At 40.5% G+C, this 23717-nt stretch overlaps 1 protein-coding gene across 1 annotated transcript in view; it reads left to right on the top strand.

The window, feature by feature from the left end:
* The window catches only part of COL12A1 (collagen type XII alpha 1 chain), a 126372-nt gene that overhangs the window by 41975 nt on the left and 60680 nt on the right, over positions 1 to 23717 (top strand). Inside the window, exons 16-32 of the mRNA XM_065401398.1 lie at positions 1681 to 1947; positions 4601 to 4790; positions 6455 to 6576; positions 9553 to 9702; positions 9786 to 9905; positions 10576 to 10740; positions 10911 to 11057; positions 11755 to 11894; positions 13244 to 13373; positions 14525 to 14670; positions 14953 to 15082; positions 15930 to 16069; positions 18070 to 18199; positions 19078 to 19217; positions 19439 to 19571; positions 21359 to 21385; positions 21716 to 21858. Coding sequence (XP_065257470.1) covers positions 1681 to 1947; positions 4601 to 4790; positions 6455 to 6576; positions 9553 to 9702; positions 9786 to 9905; positions 10576 to 10740; positions 10911 to 11057; positions 11755 to 11894; positions 13244 to 13373; positions 14525 to 14670; positions 14953 to 15082; positions 15930 to 16069; positions 18070 to 18199; positions 19078 to 19217; positions 19439 to 19571; positions 21359 to 21385; positions 21716 to 21858 — 2420 coding nt within the window. The remainder of the gene's footprint in view (positions 1 to 1680; positions 1948 to 4600; positions 4791 to 6454; positions 6577 to 9552; positions 9703 to 9785; positions 9906 to 10575; positions 10741 to 10910; positions 11058 to 11754; positions 11895 to 13243; positions 13374 to 14524; positions 14671 to 14952; positions 15083 to 15929; positions 16070 to 18069; positions 18200 to 19077; positions 19218 to 19438; positions 19572 to 21358; positions 21386 to 21715; positions 21859 to 23717) is intronic.

Below are 23717 nucleotides of genomic sequence, written 5' to 3'. Positions count from 1 at the left end.
AACCCAATGAAACCCTTGCCCATCTCAACTCAATGAAGTACCATCCCCCCACTTTTTTTTCTGAGCTATGATTATTTATAATCATAGGTCATTTATATCTCATGGAACCAGATTCAGCTATTTTTATTCATGTTAAATTGTACCCTACTCTGCAAGGAGTCCCATTGAAATTAACGGGGTTACTTAGAGAGTAAGCTAGAGTTCAACGTGAATGAGAGTGGCAGAATCTGGGGATAGTTCCTGGGGCTTTTTGGGTTGGAGGGTGTGGTTGTTGGGGGAGAAACAGGAGGCAGGGCTGGCTCCAGGCACTAGCGCAGGGCGGCCAACAGAAAGGGGCAGCATGTCCAGGTCTTCGGTGGCAATTCGGCGGCGGGTCCCTCGGTCCCTCTCCGAGGGAAGGACCGGCCGCTGAATTGCCGCCAAAGAATGAAGCGGCTGCAGTAGAGCAGCCGCCGAAGTGGCGCCGATCGCATTTTTTTTTCTTTTCGTCGCGCTTGGGGCGGCAAAAAAGCTGGAGCCGGCCCTGACGGGAGGAACAAGTAACCAGGGTAGAGAGAAAAGTCAGAGTTCATTCCATTGGGGTTAGTAATTTTCCTGCCCTGTGATTTCCTCCTCCCAGGCTCAGGTGAGTCGGTTTGAAGTTGGCTACATCTCTTACTCACAGTTCTAGATTTTTCTTATGTGACCAACACCACATAGTATTAATCTTCCTAATGTTACAGCTGTTTGAAAGTGAACAGACCAGAATGGAAAGACTAGATGACCCTTGCAGTCCCTTCTAAGCCTATGGTTCTATGATTCTATGGCCAGTTCCAAATGCTGAGAGAGGTTATTTCAGCATTCTGTGGCATACCTCTCAGTGAAGTGAAAACCGACTCTGACTCTGGCATGCCAAGAAGGCTCTGCATTGCCAAAACCTAGGGTGGCATGCCCAGCTGACAGCCAGCACCAGACATGCCTTCCATTTCACTTCAGGTTTTTTATTTGATGGTGTTTGCTACAAGGCAGGAACGTGACTTAAGAAGCATGGGTGTTATTGCCTGGAGAGTGAAACTGAAGTGCTTTATAAGACATCCACATTCTTCAGAACTGTTACTGCCTTAAGATTAGAGGTGGGAGACTCACAAAAGATTGGGCTGGTCTATTTGTTTGGAGATATCCACCCAATAGTTTGGATGCTTGTCAGTACCTTATCAGAACAATCTGAACCTCTTTGGTCTGAAAAACTGGGCTTCACAGGGAGTTTTGCCTGTATAAAAAAATCCTCCTTCCCCCCAAAAAACCAAACAAGTCATGTCTGCAGGATTTGGCCTTTTATCACTAGCATTTGGAAGTGCTGAACTCATTATTTAAACAATAGGTTACCAAAAATGATGTTTTATTATGTAGAACTCCCTATTATGCTGGATTACTGTGTTACATGAATTGCTCATTTTTTTGCTCTGTGATGGAAAGCATAGTTATCTAAGCATAGCTGTTGTGTTAATTTACTCCAGCGGGATCAGAAAGTTTTCATGGCGGGCTCTTAGAACCGCAAATGAACTCCTGTTTAATGATATGCTGTAATTTGGAAGGACAAATCACAGATGATATTCGTAGTGCTGAATGAATGTGTAGACATATCTGTGCATGTTTTTATGTGACAAAATAAATATTTATCCATATTTTTACATTGAAAAGTGTCACCAAATGCCAGGAGGGTGAGAGTAGACGAAGAGACGGAGAATTCAATGAGAATTACATGGCAGCCTGCACCTGGGAAAGTTGTGAGCTATCGTGTAGTTTACCGACCAGTCAGTGGAGGAAGGCAGGTGGTTGCAAAAGTACCAGCTACTTCCACAACTACAGTGTTAAAACGACTTCATCCTCTAACCAAATACAACATCTCTGTTATTCCAATGTATAAATCTGGGGAAGGAAAACACAGGCAAGGAGAAGGAACAACAGGTATGTATTATATATAATTAAATTTGAATAAATAGTAAAAATCTTATGATTAAAGGTATTCATTGTAGGGGGTAGAAAAGCAATTGTACAGTAAGTAGACCAAGTGTTAGCTAATCTGTTATCTGACAGATCTCCAAGAACAGGAATTAACAAAAAATTGCTACAGGATGGGCATGGAGTTGGGATTGTTGAAAATTTTACCTGTGTCATGGCCTGATCATTGCCTCCTGCTATTTGAGATTGGGGTATACCACTTTTGTTAGAGCAGCAAACCTGTTCTGGTGGCTGGTCCTTAGAAGTCAATGGAAAATAAGTGTTTCTGGACAGTTCTGTGAGAGAATATTGTTCCTTCAACAGACCACTTCTCAATGGTTTGTTAGGACTTTGTAATTTGTCTTTGTAATTCTTGAAGTGGCCTTTGGGGAACTTATTCCTTGGCGTTGTCCTCATGGGTCTTCTTCATATGGCTGATGTAAATATAGAGCAACAACTATACACTGACATTTAAATGGTTACGCCAAATAATTGCATCTGAAGTAGCAGAGTGTATTGCGGTGATGTCTCCTTAGTATTCGCGAATCGGGCATTGAGTTGTTATATATTCCATGGTCTGTTCTAGGTGACCATAGTCGCACTCTGGAGAATCTTTAATTTTCCATTTGTGCAGCAAGTATCTGCATCTGCCATGGTTTGTGCAGATGTGGTATAGGATTGCCCATGAGCTTCGTGGGAGATTGAAGCCAGGGATCTTCTGCATCAGTCTTTCACAAAGTGTTTGTGACTTCTTGTGAACTGTATTCAGCTTTCCAAGCTTCATCAGGGTTGAAGTTGCATCACTGAAGGTTAAATGCATGGGTCCAAAAGGGCTTACATGACTTCAAGCGGTGGTGAGGGATGTTGTTAGGCCCTGGTGGATGGGAAGATGTTCATTTCCCATGATCCTCTGGAATTCCCAAAGGTTTGTGGCATCATGGCAAATGGATGGGGGAGCAATGTGCGACAGCACTGGCAGTCAAAGGGTTGCAGTCGACTTGAGGGTTCCAGTGATGCACCACACCGCAATGTTGAGTTGGACATCAACAAGTCTAGTATGGCTACTTCTGCTCCATACTGGTGCAAAGTACTCAGGTACGGAATACCCATGGGCCATCGCTGATGTCCATGACACTGATGCGGATGCTCCCCAGCTTGTGGTTGCCAGTTTCTGGACCAGGTTGACCCTTGTCTTTGTCTTGACAGCTCCCTTCTTCAGATGGTCGTGGAAGGTTAGCGTGCGATCCAGTCTCACTCTGACATAGGTCGGCGTGGCGTCATGTCACTCAGTGTTGCCATAAAAGGTTACTTTCAGGGTGCGCTTAGCCTTCCTGTTATCAAGATGGACTGCATCTGTTGTTTTATGAGGATTTGGCTTCATTGGTGACCATGGTTTACAATGATCGGCAGTAGCTAAAACAGGAGGGAAGGTGACTAGAGGGCTATCCATGGAACTCTGGCTAGGGAAAGAGTAGTTTGTTGAAGGAACAATATTTTCTCTCAGAGCCCTTTAGAATCAACACATCATGCATTAAGCCTTGGTAAGGGGATTTGTTTTGAGTAGTGGAGAGCCTCATTAATCTGATCTGTCCTCACTCTGATACAAGTGCTTCCTTTTGCAAGGCAATTGTCTGGTGCTTTGCAGAGAAAATCAAATGGATTTGGATTTAATTGTGTTCTTCCATGGATGTAGGGCAATATCTGAAAGAGACAAATGTTTCAACTTTTCTGCTTCAGTTGCTGCCAGTGTGGCTCACTGGAGCACTAGAGTCATTGTGAGCACCTTGTACCACAACCTGCACTTTGGACCCATCTCATGCTTACTCAAAGTCCATAGTTGTCTGGCACATTTTCAGTATAATTTTTTAATTCTCTCGTCTCACATCTGCCCCATCTCCCCCTAGAGAGATTACATAGAATCCTGACCCACAATAATACGTAAACTTAATACAATAAGGTATTTCAAGGACTATGCAAGAAATTGCCATGTCTATCAACCACTTGTTTGCTAAGCAGTGTCTCTCACCAGGAGCACATGACACCAGTGCGCTCTGATCTGAACTGGCTGCCTGTTAGTTTCAAAATAGAGAGTAAAGTTTGACCTGTAAGTCTCTAAATGGCTTGAGACCTGCCACACTGCCTTCTGAGTACAAAAGGAGGGAACTGCTGGCAGGGCATTTTTTATGAAGGGCTTCAACTTTGGAATTTATTTCCCTCCTTGGTGTGAAATAGCCTGAATCTTTTGACCTTCAGGACATGCTGCAAGGCCTGTATCTTTACCCCTAAGAAGGAAGAGGCTGAGAAGGGCTGGTGGTATTTGTGGGTGAGGGCGGTTGGGCTTGTTTTAATGTCTGGTTGGTAATTTTCTTATTTTCTGGTTTTGGGTTGAGAGGAAGCATCTGGTCTTGCCTCTCATGGCTTGGTACTAGTGATTATGCCAAGCAAATCCAGTGCGAGCCCAGAATAGGTGCTTTTTAAATATTGTTTTAAATTGAAAAATACACAAAAAATTAATAAGCGACGGCAGTTGTACATGGGTTTTTTGCAGTAGTATTTACTAATATTTTTCATATACATAAGTGATCTAAATTATGGCTTTTTTCCCCTTCGATCCTGGCAGCCTCTCCGTATAAACCACCCAGAAACATGAAAACTTCTGATTCCACTATGTCAAGTTTCAGAGTAACTTGGGAGCCTGCCCCTGGGGAAGTGAGAGGTTACAAAATAACTTTCCATCCGACAGGAGAAGATAGACTTGGAGAACTAATTGTTGGGCCATATGACAATACAGTTGTATTGGAGGAGCTTAGGTATGGCTAATAATTCTTTTTAATTTTGGGTTACTAGTTTAATTATTAGAAATAAAATGGCTCAGGTTATGAATAGCTTTACCATCCCTTCTTTACAGCAATGTGTTTATGAAAAAAGTATGTATTTTTTCACAAAGATACCCCTTTTTCCTTAGTTTTAATGCTATTGTAGGTAAGGCTGCACTAGGGCCATGATGATAAAGAGGCTGGTAGGTAGGACAGAGTCAAGCATAAGTAAGAAAAACCTTTAAGGGCCATGGGCTTCCAGGGAATTGTTATTCAAACCCAGAAAGGCATCTGCAAGCATGGATTCCAATGTTCTGTCTGTGATCTCACTGGGGCATGTGAGAGAGCAAGATGGCATGCTTGATACTAGGAGCAGAGGAGAAGATTGAGTTGTCCAAACTTTTTTCTAAAGAATTTTGAAGCTAAAATTGTAGCAGTCTAGTTCAGTTCTGGATAGAGCTCTATGTTCATTATGGGGAAGACCCCGAGATTTAAAGATGCAATTCTGAACATGTCATACTCCTACATGAGCACTGGGAATTGCATGGGAGCATCAGGAATTGTATGTGTGTCCAGGGAGGGTGCAAGGATGTTTCGCACCCTAGGCGAAACTTCCACCTTGCGCCCCCCCTCTCCGAGCCCTGTGGCAGCTCTCCGCCCTAAGGCGCCCCCCCCCGCGGCAGCTCCCCCCCTCCACCCTGAGGCGCCCCCCCCGCGGCAGCTCCCCCCGGCCTGGGGAGCCGTGCGGCAGCTCCCTGTCCCAGCTCACCTCTGCTCCGCCTCCTCCCCAAGCACGCCGTCGCTGCTCCACTTCTCCCGCCTCCCAGGCTTGCGGCGCCAACCAGCTGTTCTCTCCTGGGAGGGAGAGAAGCAGAGCGGGGCGGCGTGCTCAGGGGAGGAGACGGAGCAGAGGTGAGCTGGGGTGGGGAGCGGTTCCCCTGCGTGCCACCGCCCCCCGCTTACTTGTTGCAGGCGGCCCTCCCCGCGCCCCCCTGCCCCAGCTCCCTCCGCCTAAATGCTGACGACGACCGGGGCAGCCGAAGATCCGGCCGCTGCCGAAGGACCCGAAATGCCGCCCCCCAAATGCTAGCGCGGTCGCCTAATGGGTTGCACCGACCCTGTGTGTGTCAGTTGGGCATGCTCAGAGTGGCACCATTAAAAATCTGACCTCAAATGAACAAACTATGGTATATAGTTACAGATCTGGAACCAGACACTCAGCTGGTATAAAGCGGGAGAGCTCCATTGGCTTCAATGGAATTACACCGCATTATATCAGTTGAGGCACAGGACTCAGGGCTTTACATTTCTAGACCTTCTCCTCTATAGAAAAAAACTGAGTAGCGATCTTTAATGTAACAAAAGGCCAAATCATCAATTCCTTAGTTCCTCACTCAGATACTACCTTAAGGAAAACTCTCACTGAAGTTAGGAGGTATGTAAGCAAACACAGACATATGGATTTAGAACATGTACTATACCATATAACATAATATAGTAATAGTCAGTATAGAAACTATGATCATGCTTCACATGTGAGATATCTGAAAAGCAATCAAATCCACGTTAAAAGGTCTAGTTTATTTATTGGTGAAACATCAGCATTTAGCTGATCAAATTGATTTGACATATCCATGTATTTTTTTTTACTATTGTAGGGCAGGCACTACCTATAAGGTAAATGTTTTTGGAATGTTTGAAGGAGGGGAGAGTGCACCACTGGTTGGCCAAGAAATGACCACCCTTTCAGATGCTACTGTGATGCCATTCTTAGCCGGAGGTAAACCTGATCACATTGAGGCAAATGGAATATCTGTCTTTTGTTTTCTAATGTTTCAGATAGGTTTAGCATTTCCCTGTCACTTTTATCATAAGATGCTGCAATACATTTAACTAACAAACATTTATTTACAGGGTTTGATGAATAGTAAAACCTGTATCCTCAAGTATGCCTAAATTCATGAGTACAGTTCTCTTCCACTTTTATTAAAAGGTCACTCCTGTTAAGCAGTGCTGATTAGTCGAGACCAAGTTCACTGTATCTAGAAGCCATACATGCCTATGATCACTCATACAGGGCCAAATGCTTGATCAGAGAATGCTGCCCTCCTAAGTGAGTTGTGCACACAGGGTGAAATACACCTCTGCACAGAGAGCCAGGACAGGGCCTATCTACCACTTAGCATCCTTAAAATAGGTCATAAGTGGGCATAAGCCTTTTGTTTGCTGTCTGCACAGGGATGAATTTCATTCCTGGGGTATTGTGCACAGGACTGAGGAACAATACATGTAATGGTCAAGGCAGCTACTCTCCCTGTGTGTGGTAATGGGCCTGTGTATCTGGATTGACTCATATTGCCCACCATTCCCCCATACCCCTGGAGTCATGGGTGCTGCTGCACCCCCTGGCTTGAAGTGGTTTCCATCATACACAGGGTTTATGGTTTGGTTCAATGGCTCTCAGCACCCCCACTATACAAATTGTTCCAGCGCCCCTGCCTGGAGTTGAGCTCCAGTTTGTGTAAGGACTGAGAAACATGTTTGCGAGGGACCTCTGCTTCCCTTTACCCTACTGTGCTTGTGCGAACCATGGCATTTCTTCTCCATTTCAGGCCTGGCATGCCCCGCAGAGAGGGACAGAGGGTTTGGCCCTGAGTATCTACTGTAGAAGTCTATCCTAACCCCTGTAAAAGGTCTCTCAGAAATTAATTTGGTAAAAACCTACTTTTGGCTGCCAAACATGATATTCAGGCAAACATAAATTCTTTTTTTCCTAGCCTTTTTAAAGATACTTTTTTTTATTCAATGCCCTCTTTGAGCACCATGTTATGGAAAAATAATACTCGTTTATATAACATTTATCAGCAGCAGTTAGAAAATGCTGATGATGTGCTTCAGTAAGTAGGTTTTAAACTATTTTTGGATTGCCAAAAATTGAAGTACACAGCTCCCTTTTTTTTTTGCAACAGGTAGGCAGAAAACCCTAGTTTGTTTGCAATTCCAAATGTTATTTAGCAGTGGTTGCTGGATTTGAAGAGGTGTTTACCTATGTGGAACTAGAAAAATGGTATGCCTGAAATATAGTGCCTAAGAGAATTTACTGACCTTGGCCAGAAACTCTATATAATACTAGAGGGTAAAATTGAGAAAGGTGGCATAGCAGCAGAAAGGATGTTACCAGTGAAATGGGAGAGAAACTAGTAATTCTGGCAGAAAAATAATTGCACCGGGCATATTTATTATGTTTATGTTACTGCAACTACCATTCCTTCCTACAATGTAATATACAGTAAGCTAAGCTGTTTTAGTAATGCATGGACTAAAATCATGGTTACTGTAAAAATGAAATTTGTAGCTGGGAAAGTAAATTCTGTATGGAGTGGTACCCTGTCTATTTATTAAAATAACAAAAATTAATAAAGATATAGTGCCTTTGCTAGAACTTTCAGGTGTGGGATTATGGGAGTTGGAAGAAAAGTAAAAGCCAAAGTAATTTAATTGGTTAAAGCTACATGAAGCTTCATTGGTGAACATATGCATGCAGTTTTGATCTAACAAGATTTTACTTAAACTCTACTCCACAAACTATTTGTATTGTCCTGATTAAAGACTAGATCTATATTTTCTATGCAGAAGAGGATCATGCTTTTAAACCCTCAGGTACATCGAGTAGTTAGGAGTCTACAGTATTGGATCAATTATGTGGAACATAGATGAAATCACAATGTCTTTCAACTGTGATGAGTTTGGCTGATTTTTCTCAATGGGATTTCTTCCATATAAAGACCAGAAGCTATGATGGCAAGAAGCCAGAAAATTTGCAGCTGGTAACTCAATCTCCCGGAAAAGAGAGTGAACAAGTGGTTTTTTTTTTTCAAATGACTGATAATAAGATCATTTAAATACTTGTATCTTTCTGCTTTGTATAAACGTTCTGTGATTTCTAATATGATTAAACTGAAATTTTTCATATTTTTATTCCATAGTTTGTAAACTGAGGATATCTGAGATAACTTTCTTCCTTTTCAAAACAATGCAGCTTTGTATAAATGTTTGTTTTTGTCATTTCTATATCTCTTGACTTGTGTATTTGTTTGCATATCTTCTTCTAAATTATGTTCTCTCTTTCTTGTTTTACATGTGCAAACTTCTGCACCATCTATATTAATTTATTTTATTTCTCTACAAGTTGAGTGATGTTGCTTACCTGAATATGTTAATGATATATACTAATTATTCCAGTGTATAATTGAAAACAGGACATTAGTTTAGCCCCTGATTCTAGACTAAAATAATGTAAATCTGGATCATTTGAAAATGCTCACATATTTTAATTTTAGTGTTTAGTTCATTCAAAATATAGGGCATTCCCACTGCCAGATTAGTTATTAGCTTAAACTTCTGTTCGCTCAGGAATCTGAAATAAATTTATTTTCTATTAATAAAGATCAAGCTAGGTAAAGCCTATCATAGTAAGGAAAAGCATGTTCATGAATTTTGACATGTCAGAAGAGGTCCCTCTGGGAGGGATGTGTGTATGAGGAAATCAATAAATCTTGTACCAATGAAATAATTCATGAATAGTGGATCAATAGCTGGTATTGACAGGCCACAGAGCATCAGTGGATAATGCTAGAAGTTTCAGTCAGTAAGTCAATTCAGTGTATATCATGTAGTGTAGAAGAGGGCAGAAGAAAATAAAGTACCTGCATGGATTAATATGGATAACATGTTTTTTTTCTGGTTGGTGTGGCAGGCTTGGAGTGTATTACCAGAGCAGAAGCTGATATTGTGCTGCTGGTGGATGGCTCATGGAGTATCGGGAGACCAAATTTTAAAACAGTCAGGAACTTCATTGCTCGTATTGTTGAAGTCTTTGATATTGGTCGTGACAAAGTGCAGATTGGTAAGTCTTGCAGGTATAAAAGGGGTCTGGGCACATAACTGTTCCATAACAATGTAGTAACCGAGTGATAATGGCTTTTTCAGCTCTTGCTCAGTATAGTGGAGATCCCAGAACAGAATGGCACCTAAATACTTATGGTTCCAAACAGAGTTTACTAGATGCTGTGGCCAACTTACCATACAAAGGAGGCAATACTCTAACAGGTACGTTACATTCCCTTAGTTTTCCTTAAGCTATATTTAAAAATGTTCCATTAATTGCCATAAATTATCTGGTCATTATTATCAATGAGCTCAGCACTGTGCATCATAAAAAAATTCCCTGCCCAAAGGTGCTTCCAGTCTAGTTTGGACATGACTAAAACTGTTCAGACATATTATAATACAGAAAGTGATGGCACAAGCTTGAGGTGTTGGGGAAATCTTGCTGAGGTTATCATTCAAAGGAAAGGGTTCTCAGCAGAGTGTGTTTTAAGGAGGGATTTGATGGAGGAGAATTTGGGTAGATAAGGAATATGATGGATGAAATAATTTGGCCTATGAAAAGAGGGGAAGGCAATTCAATGCACAAGGGGCAGCATGAAAACAAGTGTGGAGATAAAAAGGGGTGCTGTGGTGGGGATTTTGGCAGGAGGGAAGGCTATAAAAGGGAGAGGAGGAAGAATGGGGAGCAGGGCAGAGGTGGTGCAGGACCTGGTAGGGGAAGATGAGAAGCTTGAATTTGATGTGGAAGATGATGGGCAGCCCTTGAAAGGATGTAAAGAGGGGAGTGATGTGGTCAGTGATGGCTATGTGTGAAATATATTTGTTTGCCAGTAAGGTATATTTGTAATAGTGTACAGTACTCACCAATTGCCTCTTTATGTCACATTAGGAATGGCTTTGAGTTTCATCCTAAAAGACAATTTCAAACCAGAAGTCGGATTGAGGCCTAAAGCTCGCAAAATCGGTGTCCTCATCACTGATGGCAAATCACAAGACGATATAGTGGCTCCTTCAAAGAGACTCAGGGATGAGGGAGTGGAACTTTATGCAATTGGTAAGTATTGTATGAAGAAAAACTGAATGTAGAGATGAGTTTTAAAACATAATAGATCAGTAGTAATGCACTTGACTCCATGGAATGCGATAGAAATGATGTGTTTTGGTGCAGGGGGCTTAGCTGTATTACACTTCATTTAAGTCTTGTTTATGTGTCATGTATTTAAGGTATTAAGAATGCAGATGAAAATGAGTTGAAGCAGATTGCAACAGATCCAGATGATACCCATGTTTACAACGCTGCTGATTTCTCCTTCCTCGTTAATATTGTTGATGACTTTACGATTAATCTGTGTAATAGTGTAAAAGGCCCAGGTACGTCTTCCTTTTCAATCAAATTCATCCTCTCCCAGTCTATGTGCTTTAATACCTTGGCCTGAAAATTAATTTCCATTGCTGACTGGGAACTGTCAAATCAATCTGCTTTTTCAGCTACCGACCTAAAGAAGCTGTGCAGGCCACCTGGGATAACAACTGTGTTTTGTCTCCACCAGCATTACGTGGCTGACCCTTCTTCCCAGGGTCAGGCACGTGGAAAAGATGTTGTTTGATGTGTCTCCCCTTATGTGGAGGACCAGGCGGGAAGGTTCTTCGCTGGCTGACTGACAGTTACTCAACCTGGGAAGAGTTTTAACAGGACTGCACTGTTGAAATGTGAAATCTGGCTGGCTTACAGCTCAGAAGCAAAGCTTAGCATGGAAAAAGAGCCCCTCAAGATGAGGGTTCTCCCTATCAAATGTTAGTGTTCGGGGTGGGGTAGGAAGGAGAGGGAACTTGCATAGGTCTGTTAGGAAGGCTACTGCCCATAGAGGCATGTAATGATGTGGTGCTGGGCTATAATTGTCATTGCTGTTGTAAGGGCTCCTCCGGTGATGTGAGGCGTCATTTCAGAAATACCACCAAAGAGCAGCAGCAAATATTTTTTTCAAAGCAGTTGAACTTGAGTATAATTCTGAGTTTCATTCCCATCGTCATTAATGAGCATCTCCCTTTATTTGTTTCAATGCTGTAGGTGGTTTGTCATCTCCCTCCAATCTGGTGACTTCTGAGGTGACACCTCGTTCCTTCAGAGTGACGTGGACTGCACCTGTTGAGAGCGTGGATAGATACAGGGTTGAATACTATCCTGTTTCTGGAGGCCCACCTCAGCAGGTTAGTACCTGGAGTCTCTGTTCTGATCTTATCTGTATGAACCGCAGACTCTTGCATATTGAAGTTTCTCTCATCTAGATTCTGCCAAGACAGCATGGTACCAATTTAAGGTTTGTGTTAATCTGAAAGAATGCTGGTTATGTGTGGAGCGGTGTGAGGTGGGAAAGGACTTCTGTCTCAAAGAGCATGGAGGCATCTTACAAAAGGGGTATATTCCTGGCCACAAATAGCAAGTTACATTCTTTTTGCTTTGTGTTTCAAAAACCTGACAGAAATGAGGTTCATACTACAGATGATCTTGGATATTTTAAAATTATGAAACTTGGAGTTTAATATACCTTAGAAAATACTTGTCTATGTTTCCTAGTAATGCCCATTGATTCATACGTCCACAGTCATATGTTCCTTTAATCAAGTCCGTTCATGAAAACTCTCTGACCATATCAGCAACTAGAAATAGTGGTCCTTTAGTACACCTTATTCTGGGTCATGGTTAAAAGCAAGAGGGATGGTGGGCTCTACAGGTTGTGAGACAGTATTTAGGTTAGGGTCAAAGTTAGGGTCAAGACTGTTAAATCCATACTCAGATCTGACTCAGCCTAAACTAGCACTTTCTTCAGGATCTGTCCTTTGGTTAGGGCAGGTGGCAGCCATTCTGGCACATGTTGACTTTATACCTTGCTTATCCAATGGCATTTTATTCTGAAGACTTTCTGCTTCTTTTTGGTTGATCCTTGTTGCTAATATCACTGCATACAGTACATGTGCTATACAAGTCTCGATTTTCCGTGGTGCCATACTGTCTACATTCTATTTCCAAAACAGGGAGAAAGAATTTGAATTACATTTCCAAGCATGTTCCCCATTCAACCAAATAATGTGTAGCACAGGGGGTTCTCAAACTTGGGGTTGGGACCCCTCAGAGGGTTGCGAGGTTATTACATTGGGGGTCACGAGCTGTCAGCCTCCACCCCAAACCCCGCTTTGCCTCCAGCATTTATAATGGTCTTAAATATGTAAAAAAGTGTTTTTAATGTACTCAGAGGCTTGCTGTCTGAAAGGGGTCACCAGTACAAAAGTATGAGAACCACTGGGTAGTATAAATACCACCTGTGAAAGTAGGGAGTCATTTTAATCTAATTGTACACTATTGAAAACATATGTCTGCCTAAATCCCTACAACATGCTTTTTCATACATAATGGGGGCAGAATACTGAAAAACTAAACATGCAGAAGACTAAGGGATGAATTTATTTATAGTGTAACTCCACTGATGCAAGAGTAATATGCAGCAAGACTGAAGATGACTTTGGTAAATTAAATTAACATTGCTTTTATTTTTGTGTAGTTTTATGTAAATCGAGCGGAAACTACTACAGTTCTGAGAAACCTGAAACCTGAAACAGAATATGTTGTTAAAGTGTTCTCTGTGGTAGAAGATGAAAGCAGTGAACCTCTAAGTGGCTCAGAAACAACTTGTAAGTTAGAATTCCAGTATGATCAATGTGTTTAACAACTGGTGTGACACCAATGATAGTCCCTCAGTAGAACACTTATTATTGCAATACTTCTTGACAACATAAAATGGTAGTTTGGTCCTTGAGTTGCCCATATAACCATGCCTGGAAAGTTGTGGCCATAAGAGACAGTGGCAGGGTGGAAATTGTCTGCCCTGACTCTGGCTTCCTTCCAAACTCATAAAGACACTGCTCTACTAGTCCTCTTGGGCCAGAGCCCTGGAGAAACATTCCAAGAAACGACTTATAACCTCAGGGAATATGGTCCAGAAGTTGTCAAATAAATGCCTTCATTCAACCGGTGCAACCTCCATATTACACAGATTCTTGCTACAGGCAGCCAAAATGTTGTCTCAAATTGACTCTGATTTTGCAGCATTAATGTGTGCCTGGTTCAGAGCAATTACATCAGTTTCGTGCTTACGGGCATAGATTGGCTCATGTTTCCATTATCAGCTGTTCAAATGATTGATAATATGTATGTTGTTACTGAATGCAAGATAGAGTGGCATCTTGAGCCTGTCAAAATGTTGATCATTAGCAATTCCCTTCTGTCATATGTGATTGCTCTACATTAGGCAGGTCATACATTCCAAATTAATTTATTCACATTAGTGATTTAAAAATTTGAGGTGATTTTTTTTTTTTACTGTTCATGTAGTTTTTTACAGAGTAAGAAAAATGTATATCAGAGTAAAGAAAATAGATACAAAAATGTTCCCTTTATATGTATAAATCCAGAAGCCAGTTATGTTTGGGGTTGATAATCAACATTTAATATTAATTAAGGTAGAACTTAGAATATTCAAGAAACTTAATATACACTTCAAAATGCAGCTTTGTCCTTTAGGAAAGGAATGTTAAAATTTTGAAAATTAGTGTTATGACAGAAAATCACTGGACACATTAAAAAAGATATGACTGTTACTAATTCTTTAAGTTAATCACCACTTACAACAACAAAATCTATGGATTCCTTATTTCACTAACCCTATACCTCCTTATTCTCTATAGTACTGCTGGATGGTGTGTAATGCTAAAAGGCGGTGGAGTGGGCAGAAAAGTAATAAATAAAGTGATTGAATAAAATGAATAATTTCATATTTTCACAGTGCCAATCCCTACAGTCAGAAACCTGAATGCTTATGACATTGGATCGACTTCCATGAGAGTGAGATGGGAACCTCTCAGGGGAGCTACTGGTTATCGGTTATTGTATGAACCTCTCAATGCCACAATACCAGCTGTAGAAAAAGAGGTGTGGAAAGTTACCTTTAGTTCTCTGTAACTTGTCTCTCCCCTCTGGATCCCCACAAAAAGCAGTTAGATTTTCAAGGGTATCCCATAATAGTAAGAAAAGTCTGGCAGGTATATATGAAGTGCAGCACATTTACTGGAGTATTATATACAATGACATCAGTCAGGAAGTTGTAAATGTAGTGTAAATCTTGGAAACAAAGTTCTCTTTTAATTAAATCATTGCTTTTTTCTTTCTGCTCTCTTTTATTTTTCAACACCTGCATCTTTCTTTCACGTGCAGATGCGCGTTGGGTCATCGGTGAATGATGTTCAGCTGGTAGACCTCATCCCCAATACTGCCTACACTTTAACTATTCATGCAGAGTTTGGTGATCTCAGCAGTGACCCACTCACCACTCAGGAAGTGACATGTAAGGGCTTCTTGAATTCTTGCTTTGCTTTTTGTTGTATCTAACTTACATTATATTTTAGCAGCAATGGGTGGGTGGAGGAGCGGGACATTTATTTTGTCACTTTCTGTAGATTTTTTTCTCTAGGTATGGATTTTTCATCATTGCGAGGGTTTTGAAGGGTCATAAAGCCACTTCAACTGAAAATGAACTAATTTAAAGAAACACCAATATGGCTTCCCCTCCAAGCTCATGGGAGCTTGGTAAAGGAAGGGCAGTTTGGCTAACAACTTGCAAACAGCAGCTTACAGTGGATTTATTTTATTGTGAGCCTACTGATACCTGTTTTCAAAAAGATTTAGTATTTTAACAGTTAAAGTGGAAGAAGGCTAAAGGTAAAGGAAAAGTTGGACTATCGCTACTAAAAGCCAAATTCTGCTTGCTTTACGCACATCATTGAGTTCAGTGGGACTGTTCACCTAAATATAACAACTAGGATTTGGGCGCCAAAAGGCTTATTTAAAAACAATAAGCACATTTGAAATGGTGTTTATTTAAAATGGCATTACCTGTACTTTCTAATTAAACCGACCTCCTTTAAATGGCATTGAAATTACGTTTATAAGAAGAGGCTCTGGGTCTTTTCCAGCCAATATTGAGTAATTTTGAAATCATCAACATGAGCAGAGTGCAGGTCTTCAGCTATTCTGGTGGCTGGATAATTTGTTGAAATGACTCATCTGGTGGCCAAAACAGGGATTCCCTTTGATAAGTTTTTGGCTTTTTTTCTTTAACAAAAAAAGATGTGAAAAGAGTTTCGTTTCCAGTTTGAGAATAGTAGTTGTATATTATTGTTCCTATTTTACAGTACCTTTAGCTGGAGCCAAAAGCTTGAGGGTTAGAGACATTACTCACAGCAGCATGAATGTTATTTGGGATCCTGCCCCAGGAAAAGTCCGCAGATACCTATTGAGATACAAAACAACTTTGGGAGATGAACCAAAAGAGGTAGGTGGAAAGCATTTTAGCAAGTAACCGAAGATTGTTTTACTGTAAGAAGCTTAAATATAATATTAGAAACAGGTAGTAAAAACAGACAACATCAGCTCTTGGCAGCTGCAATATCATTAAAAGGGTACTGACATCTTGGAATTCTCCCCCTGATCCCCTTGGTTCTACAAAGGGACTGGAAAAGCCCCTTAGCTGGCCAAAGGAAAATTCCTGTGCAGCAAGCACTGGACACTCTGTGTGGCCCTGCTGCCCATAGACAGCCAAAGATGGGCCGAGGTAACATAGTCAATCTTTCAGGCTTTCTAAGAGTGGCTACACCACCCTTGGAACACCTCAAAGTCAGGAGGGCATGAAGGTGGCTTCAAGCCATTTTAGTCCCCTGTGGCCCTGGACTGCAGCTGCATGTGCTGCTCTTCCAGGAGGCACAGCACACAATTGCACCCCTAGAGCCATTTGCGCTGAGTGATAGAACAGGTTGTGCATATTACTGGAAACCTAACAATAAAGTACATTGTCAAAAGGTCCGAGGCTCTTTTTGCAGGTGCAATTTGCATCTGCATTATTATACATGGATAATCATAGAATCGTAGGACTGGAAGGAACCTCGAGAGGTCCGCTAGTACAATCCCCTGCACTCATGGAAGGACTAAGTATTATCTAGACCATCCCTGACAGGTGTTTGTCTAGCCTGCTCTTAAAAATCTCCAATGACAGAGATTGCACAACCTCCCTACGCAACTTATTCCAATGTTTAACCACCCTGACAGTTACGAAGCTTTTCCTAATGACCAACCTAAACCTCTTTTGCTGCAATTTAATCCCATTGCTTCTTGTCCTATTCTCAGAGGTTGAAGAGAACAATTTTCCTCCCTCCACCTGATAACAATCTTTTATGTACTTGAAAATGGTTATCATGGTCCTTCTCAGTCTTCTCTTCTCCAGACTAAACAAACCCATTTTTTTCAATCTTCCATCATAGCTCATGTTTTCTAGATCTTTAATCATTTTTGTTGTTCTTCTCTGGACTTCCCCCAATTTGTCCACATCCTTCCTGAAATGTGGTGCTCAGAACTGGACACAATACTCCAGTTGAGGCCTAATCAGAGCAGAGTAGAGTGGAAGAATTACTTCTTGTGTCTTGCTTACAGCACTCCTGCTAATACATCCCAGAATGATGTATGCTTTTTTTGCCACAGTGTTATACTGTTGACTCATATTCAGCTTGTGATCCACGGTGACCCCCTCAGGTCCCTTTCTGCAGTACTCCTTCCTAGGGACATTTTGTATGTTTGCAGCTGATTGTTCCCTCCTAAGTGGAGTACTTTGCATTTGTCCTTATTGAATTTCATCCTATTTACTTCAGACCATTTCTCCAGTTTGTCCAGATCATTTTGAATTTTCATCCTATCCTCCAAAGCACTTGCAACCCCTCCCTGCTTGGTATCATCCACAAACTTTATAACTGTACTCTCTCTATGCCATTATCTAAATCATTGATGAAGATATTGATCAGAACCGGACCCAGAACTGATCCCTGCAGGATTGTCACTATATTTGCCCTTTTCCAGTCCTCTGGAATCTCTCCTGTCTTCCATGACTTTCTGAAGATAATTGCTAATGGCTTTTTGAAGATAATTGCTAATTGAAGATATTGCCTCTGTCTGCTCCTTGAGTATTCTACGATGTATTTCAACAGGCCCTGGTGACTTGAAGTTAACTCCAGGTGCCAGTTACAGTACTTGCTGCTCAAACAACTTATTTTGCACCTACAGTCTGGTAATCAGAGGTATGAGTACCCAGATTTGCACCCACAGTTCAAGTGCAGGTGCAACAATGTAGGTACAAATTGCACCCCCAAAAGGAGTGCAAAATTATCCCAGAATATCTTAGTCTTTTTTGTTGTAGCAATGACTACAGTATATTAATGTGCATGTATAGGGACAGAAACTTAACTGTGTGTCAATTTACAATTCTTCTGCCTTTATTTTTGTTTCTAGGTGGAAGTTGATAAATCAAAAACGAGCACAGTTCTTTCTAGTCTTCTCTCACAAACTCTGTATGATCTACAACTCGTTGCAGTATATGACGAAGGAGAATCTATACCAGTAGCTGCTAAAGCTACCACTTGTAAGTTGCGGGAATATTTAATTTAACTCTGCTATTAAATATGTTTTCTTAGATTCTGTTTAAGCAAAATGTGCTGCATATTATTATAGAATTTAGGCAGCAATATCATTTAATCCATTTCTTAACCTTCAGTTTGAGAATTCTAAATTCTTCTTATTAAGTAGGACGCTTAGAGAGCAGAATTCTGCCCTCTGGGATCTATACAACTTCTGAAGCTGTCTAGTGGAGAAGGCATAGCATTAGGAATCAGGACATGTGGGTTCTGTTCCCAGTTTTGCATTGATAAACTGTGTGGCCTCGCATAAGCCACTCTTTCTCTCAGTTTCCTCATTTCTAAAATGGAAATAGCCCTCTGCCCTTTTATAAAATACTTAGATCCTACACAGGGAAAAGAAGGCTAATACTGAAAAGTTTTTTAACCTAGCAGATTTTTTGTCAGTGACAGAAAAAACAGCTCATCAAGAAAAGTGTTCAGCCACAAGATATTGGGTTCAGTGCAGGACTTCTTGGGTGAAGTACTAAGGATAATTTATGCAGGAGCTCAGACTAGATGGTCATAATTATACCTTCTGGGAAATCTATGTTCCAGAACTTCAGCTGCTATGAGTCGGTGTAGTTCTACTGAAATCCATGGAGCTGTGCCAGTTTATATTAGCTGAGGACCTGGCCATATGAAAGACAAATTGCTCTGTATAAGTGCTGAGTAACACTACAATTTATTATTAAAGTCATTGGAAATGTGTCTGGGAGCATATTCTGTTGCATAGAAAGTTGTTTATTAATGGAGCTTTGTGGTTGTGATTATTCTTAGTTTATTGGCTGTATCTTTTGTTTGTTTTTGTTTGTTTGTTTAAGTATTTTCCCTTTCTTCATAATAGTGCCTGTACCAGCACCAGTCAATCTCAGACTCACAGAAGTAACAAAGCAAAGTTTCAGAGGCACTTGGGACCATGGAGCTCCAGATGTGGCTCTCTATAGAATCACCTGGGGACCCTATGGTGGAACAGAAAAGCAGGAGGTAGGAATGAATAGTCAACATGTAGTTTTCTTTAGGACGCTCTCAGAGCAGTACTTTTTATCTGAAATTAAATTCGTGAATGGCCTCAATCTTGGAAACCCTTTGGTGGGAATTGCATGTGGAGAGGCTTTCGGGATCTGATCCAATATCTGCAGCCAACTAAAATGTCACAATGTAAAGAAAGATGCTCAGTTATCTCCTTTCTTTCCTCCCACCACCAGACCATCCTAAATGGTGATGAAAATTCTCTGGTTTTTGAAAATCTGAACCCAGACACCCTATATGATGTCTCAGTTACTGCCATCTATCCTGATGAATCCGAAAGTGATGACTTGATTGGCAGTGAGCGGACATGTAAGTAATCAATTCCCTAAAAGGATAATGTGTGTTATTAATTATTATTATTATTAGGACTGTCAAGTGATTAACAAAATTTATTGTGATTAATCACACGTTTAATCGTACTGTTAAACAATAATAGAATGCATTTATGTAAATCTTTTTGGATGTTTTCTAGATTTTCAAATATATTGAGTTCAATTACAACACAGAATGCAAAGTGTAGAGTGCTCTTTATACTTTATACTAATTTTTATTACAAGTATTTGCATTGTAAAAAAACAAAAGAAATAGTATTTTTGAATTCACCTAATACAAGTAGTGTAGTGCATTCTCTTTATCATGAATGTTGAACCTACAAATGTAGAATTATATACAAAAAACTGCATTCAAAAATAAAAATGTAAAATTTTAGCGCCTACGAGTCCACTCAGTCCTACTTTTTGTTCAGCCAGTCGCTCAGACAAACAAGTTTGTTTACATTTGCAGGAGATAATGCTGCCCGCTTCTTGTTTAAACTGAGAACAGGAGTTTGCATGGCACTGGCGTTGCAAGATATTTATGTGCCAGATGCTCTAAAGATTCATATGTCCCTTCATGCTTCAACCACCATTCCAGGAGACACATGTTGTTGCTGATGACAGGTTTTGCTCAATAACAATCCAAAGCAGTGCAGACGGACGCATATTCATTTTCATTATCTGAGTCAGATGCCACCAGCAGAAGATTGATTTTCTTTTTTGATGGTTCAGGTTCTGTAGTTTTCACATTGGAGTGTTGCTCTTTTAAGAGTTCTGAAAGCATGCTCCCCGCCTCGTCCCTTTCAGATTTTGGAAGGCACTTCAGATTCTTAAACCTGGGGTCGAGTGCTGTAGCTATCTTTACAAATCTCATACTGGTACCTTCTTTGCGTTTTGTCAAATCTACAGTGGAAGTGTTCTTAAAATGAACAATGTGTGCTGCGTCATCATTCAAGACTGTTATAACATGAAATATATGGAAGAATGTGGGTAAAACAGAGCAGGGGACATACAATTCTCCCCAAGGAGTTCAGTCACAAATTAATTAATGTGTTATTTTTTTAATGAGCGTCATCAGCATGGAAGCATGTCCTCTGGAATGGTGGCCGAAGCATGAAGGGGCATATGAATGTTTAGCATATCTGGCACATAAATACCTTGCAATGCTGGCTACAAAAGTGCCATGCAAATGCCTGTTCTCACTTTCTGGTGACATTGTAAATAAGAAGAGGGTAGCATTATTTCCCATAAATGTAAACAAACTTGTTTGTCTTAGCGATTGGCTGAACAAGAAGTAGGACTTAGTGGACTTGTAGGCTCTGAAGTTTTACATTGTTTTGTTTTTGAATACAGTTATGTAACAAAAAAAAAATCTACATTTGTAAGTTGCACTTGTACGACAAAGAGATTGCACTACAGTACTTGTATGAGGTGAACTGAAAAATATTATTTCTTGTGTTTATCATTTTTACAGTGCAAATATTTATAATAAAAAATAATGTACACTTTGATTTCAGTTACCACACAGAATACAATATATATGAAAACGTAGAAAAACATCCAAAATATTTAATAAATTTCAATGGGTATTCTATTGTTTAACAGTGCAATTAAAACTGCAATTAATCATGATTAATTTTTTTAATCGCGATTAATTTTTTTGAGTTAATCGCGTGAGTTAACTGCAATTAGTCAACAACCCTAATTATTATTATTAGCTATTAAATTAGAATTAAAGGCATATATGCAATACTTCTAAAAAATTCTTGTGCTTTATCCTAGTACCTGCAATACGTCCAACAACACAAGGTAAGAACCTGAATTATCAGGTTTCATGTTATTTAAAGAAGTCATAATTCCCATTTAAAACTGAATAGTATATTTACGATGATCTCAGCTTGTTAATAAATATAATTTTGTATTTGGAATGATACTAAACATATGGTTAACCCATGCTTTATTATTTTACTAACATTCCAGTTAAATTCTCTTCTTGATTTTATTCTGAAAACTCTGGGCCAAATTCTGCACATCCCTGGCTCAGTGAAGCCAGTGGCATCCCGGCTCACATCTGAGTACAGAATTTGGCCCATTGTTTGAACTGTGTGCTTACCCTGTGCTTCAATAACTTCAAATCAGCACCAAAGAGCGGCCCACGAAACCTTCAGGTGTACAATGCGACTTCCAATAGCCTGACTGTAAAGTGGGATCCAGCCAGTGGCCGAGTGCAGAGATACAGGATCACTTACCAGCGTACAACTGGGGATGGCGCTGAACAATCGGTAACTAATTTTTAAGGACTATAATTATTAGACCATGAAAAACAAATTTGACCATGTAGTTCTTAAGATTAGTGTGTCAGAACAATTTAGTTTCAAATCAGAGCAGTGCGGATATTAATAGGGGCATTTTTAAATGAAGCTTTATGTTCAAAATAAATGTGTATTTGTATATTAAATATAACATTTCCAAACTAATATGTTCTTTATGGGGAAAAAAAGTGCCCATGTGGAAAGTCAATTTTCTTGAGATTTTCTTGCATCCCATTATCTGTACAGATCAGATAATAAAGTAAAACTAGCTATATTTCTACCTTAAATGTGTACAAATCAAATAAAAATATCGAAATACAAGTCCTGGAGAACTGTGATTCACAAACGTCTTCCAGTCCAGGGCTTGTCTGAGGGCACGTCTTCACTACCCGCCGAATCGGCGGGTAGCAATCGATCTATTGGGGATCGACTTATCACATCTAGTGAAGACGCGATAAAATCGATCCCCGATGGCTCTTCCGTCGACTCCGGAAATCCACCGCGGCAAGCGGCGGAAGCGGAGTCGACGGCGGTGCGGCAGCGGTTGACTCGCCGCCGTCCTCACAGCCAGGTAAGTCGACCTAAAATACGCCACTTCAGCTACGCTATTCACATAGCTGAAGTTGCGTATCTTAGGTTGACCCCCCCCCCCCTGTAGTGTAGACCTAGCCTGAGATTTTCACTGTGTGGTTCACATGCTAATAGAGGGACTGTGTCATGGTGACTAATTCAAGATAGTGTGGACCACCGTCTATTCCAGTAGTGAATAAGTAACATCTCTATGGTAACTACAGCAACTGCTTAGGTGAGAAAGTAATATTAGGAAAGCAGTAAAGGTAGTTTAGCTTCTTTTAATGTGATTTAGCTTCTGTAAACAAGGAGGACAGCCAGCACCATGTGACCAGCTTCCCACGGACCGCCAGCTAGTGCTCTGTACACCACTGGTCATCCATACAGCTCAGTTGGGCAACCACTGATCCAGCCCCTCTCCTAGTCACACAGTTTACCTGAAATGTATGCTACTAATAACAAAACCAAACCCTATTGGTTAATAGCATGGCCAGTTGATTGTCTGCACTTGTGGTTCATTATGAAAAATGTTCAAAATAACCAAATTTAGCCAGTTCTATTGCTAAAAATCAGTAACCGTACAGGAAAGAGTTATTAGGTTACCAATCCTTCTAGGAAGCTGTTTCTTGCATTGTGTCTGTTCACGGTACGCAGAAAGCGCTCCCAAAATACTCCCCCCAAACTAGCTGTATTTATAGTAGACCTGTTTACAAGTGAAAAACATTCTCAGTGTCACCCAAGACTAAAATTCACCAATCCGCTTTTTACCTGTTTTTCTGATACCATGGCATACCCCTTATCTCTTGTTTTTGAACAAGCATTCAAAACCGGTTGGGCCATGAAGGCATTCCCTACCTTGTACCAGGGTAGAACACTCATGTATCTTGATTTTTGGCAGGGTTTATGGCAAACACCACATTTAGCTTTGCAAGGTAGCTCTTCACATAAGTGGGCAAGAGTGAACCTAATGAAACTTAGCGTAAGGTTGTGTTAGCATTCATATACATTATAATTTATATAATATTAATGTGGTGTGTAATACATGTTGATATGGTGTGCAATATGTATAACATACATATTGGCTAACAGCTCTATTCTGTAATATGAGACTGTTGTGGTGATTACCATTGGATTCAAAGCCCTTAGAAGAAAGCCACTAACATTTGGCTCAGTATAATAATCTGGGAGCCTACATCAGGGGTCGGCAACCTTTCAGAAGTGGTGTGCCGAGTCTTCATTTATTTACTCTAATTTAAGGT

This window comes from Emys orbicularis, chromosome 3, assembly GCF_028017835.1.
Source record: "Emys orbicularis isolate rEmyOrb1 chromosome 3, rEmyOrb1.hap1, whole genome shotgun sequence".
NCBI classification, from domain to species: Eukaryota; Metazoa; Chordata; order Testudines; family Emydidae; genus Emys; species Emys orbicularis.
The sequence above is the reverse complement of the archived record's forward strand: the minus strand, read 5'-3'. Positions and strand labels throughout refer to the sequence as shown.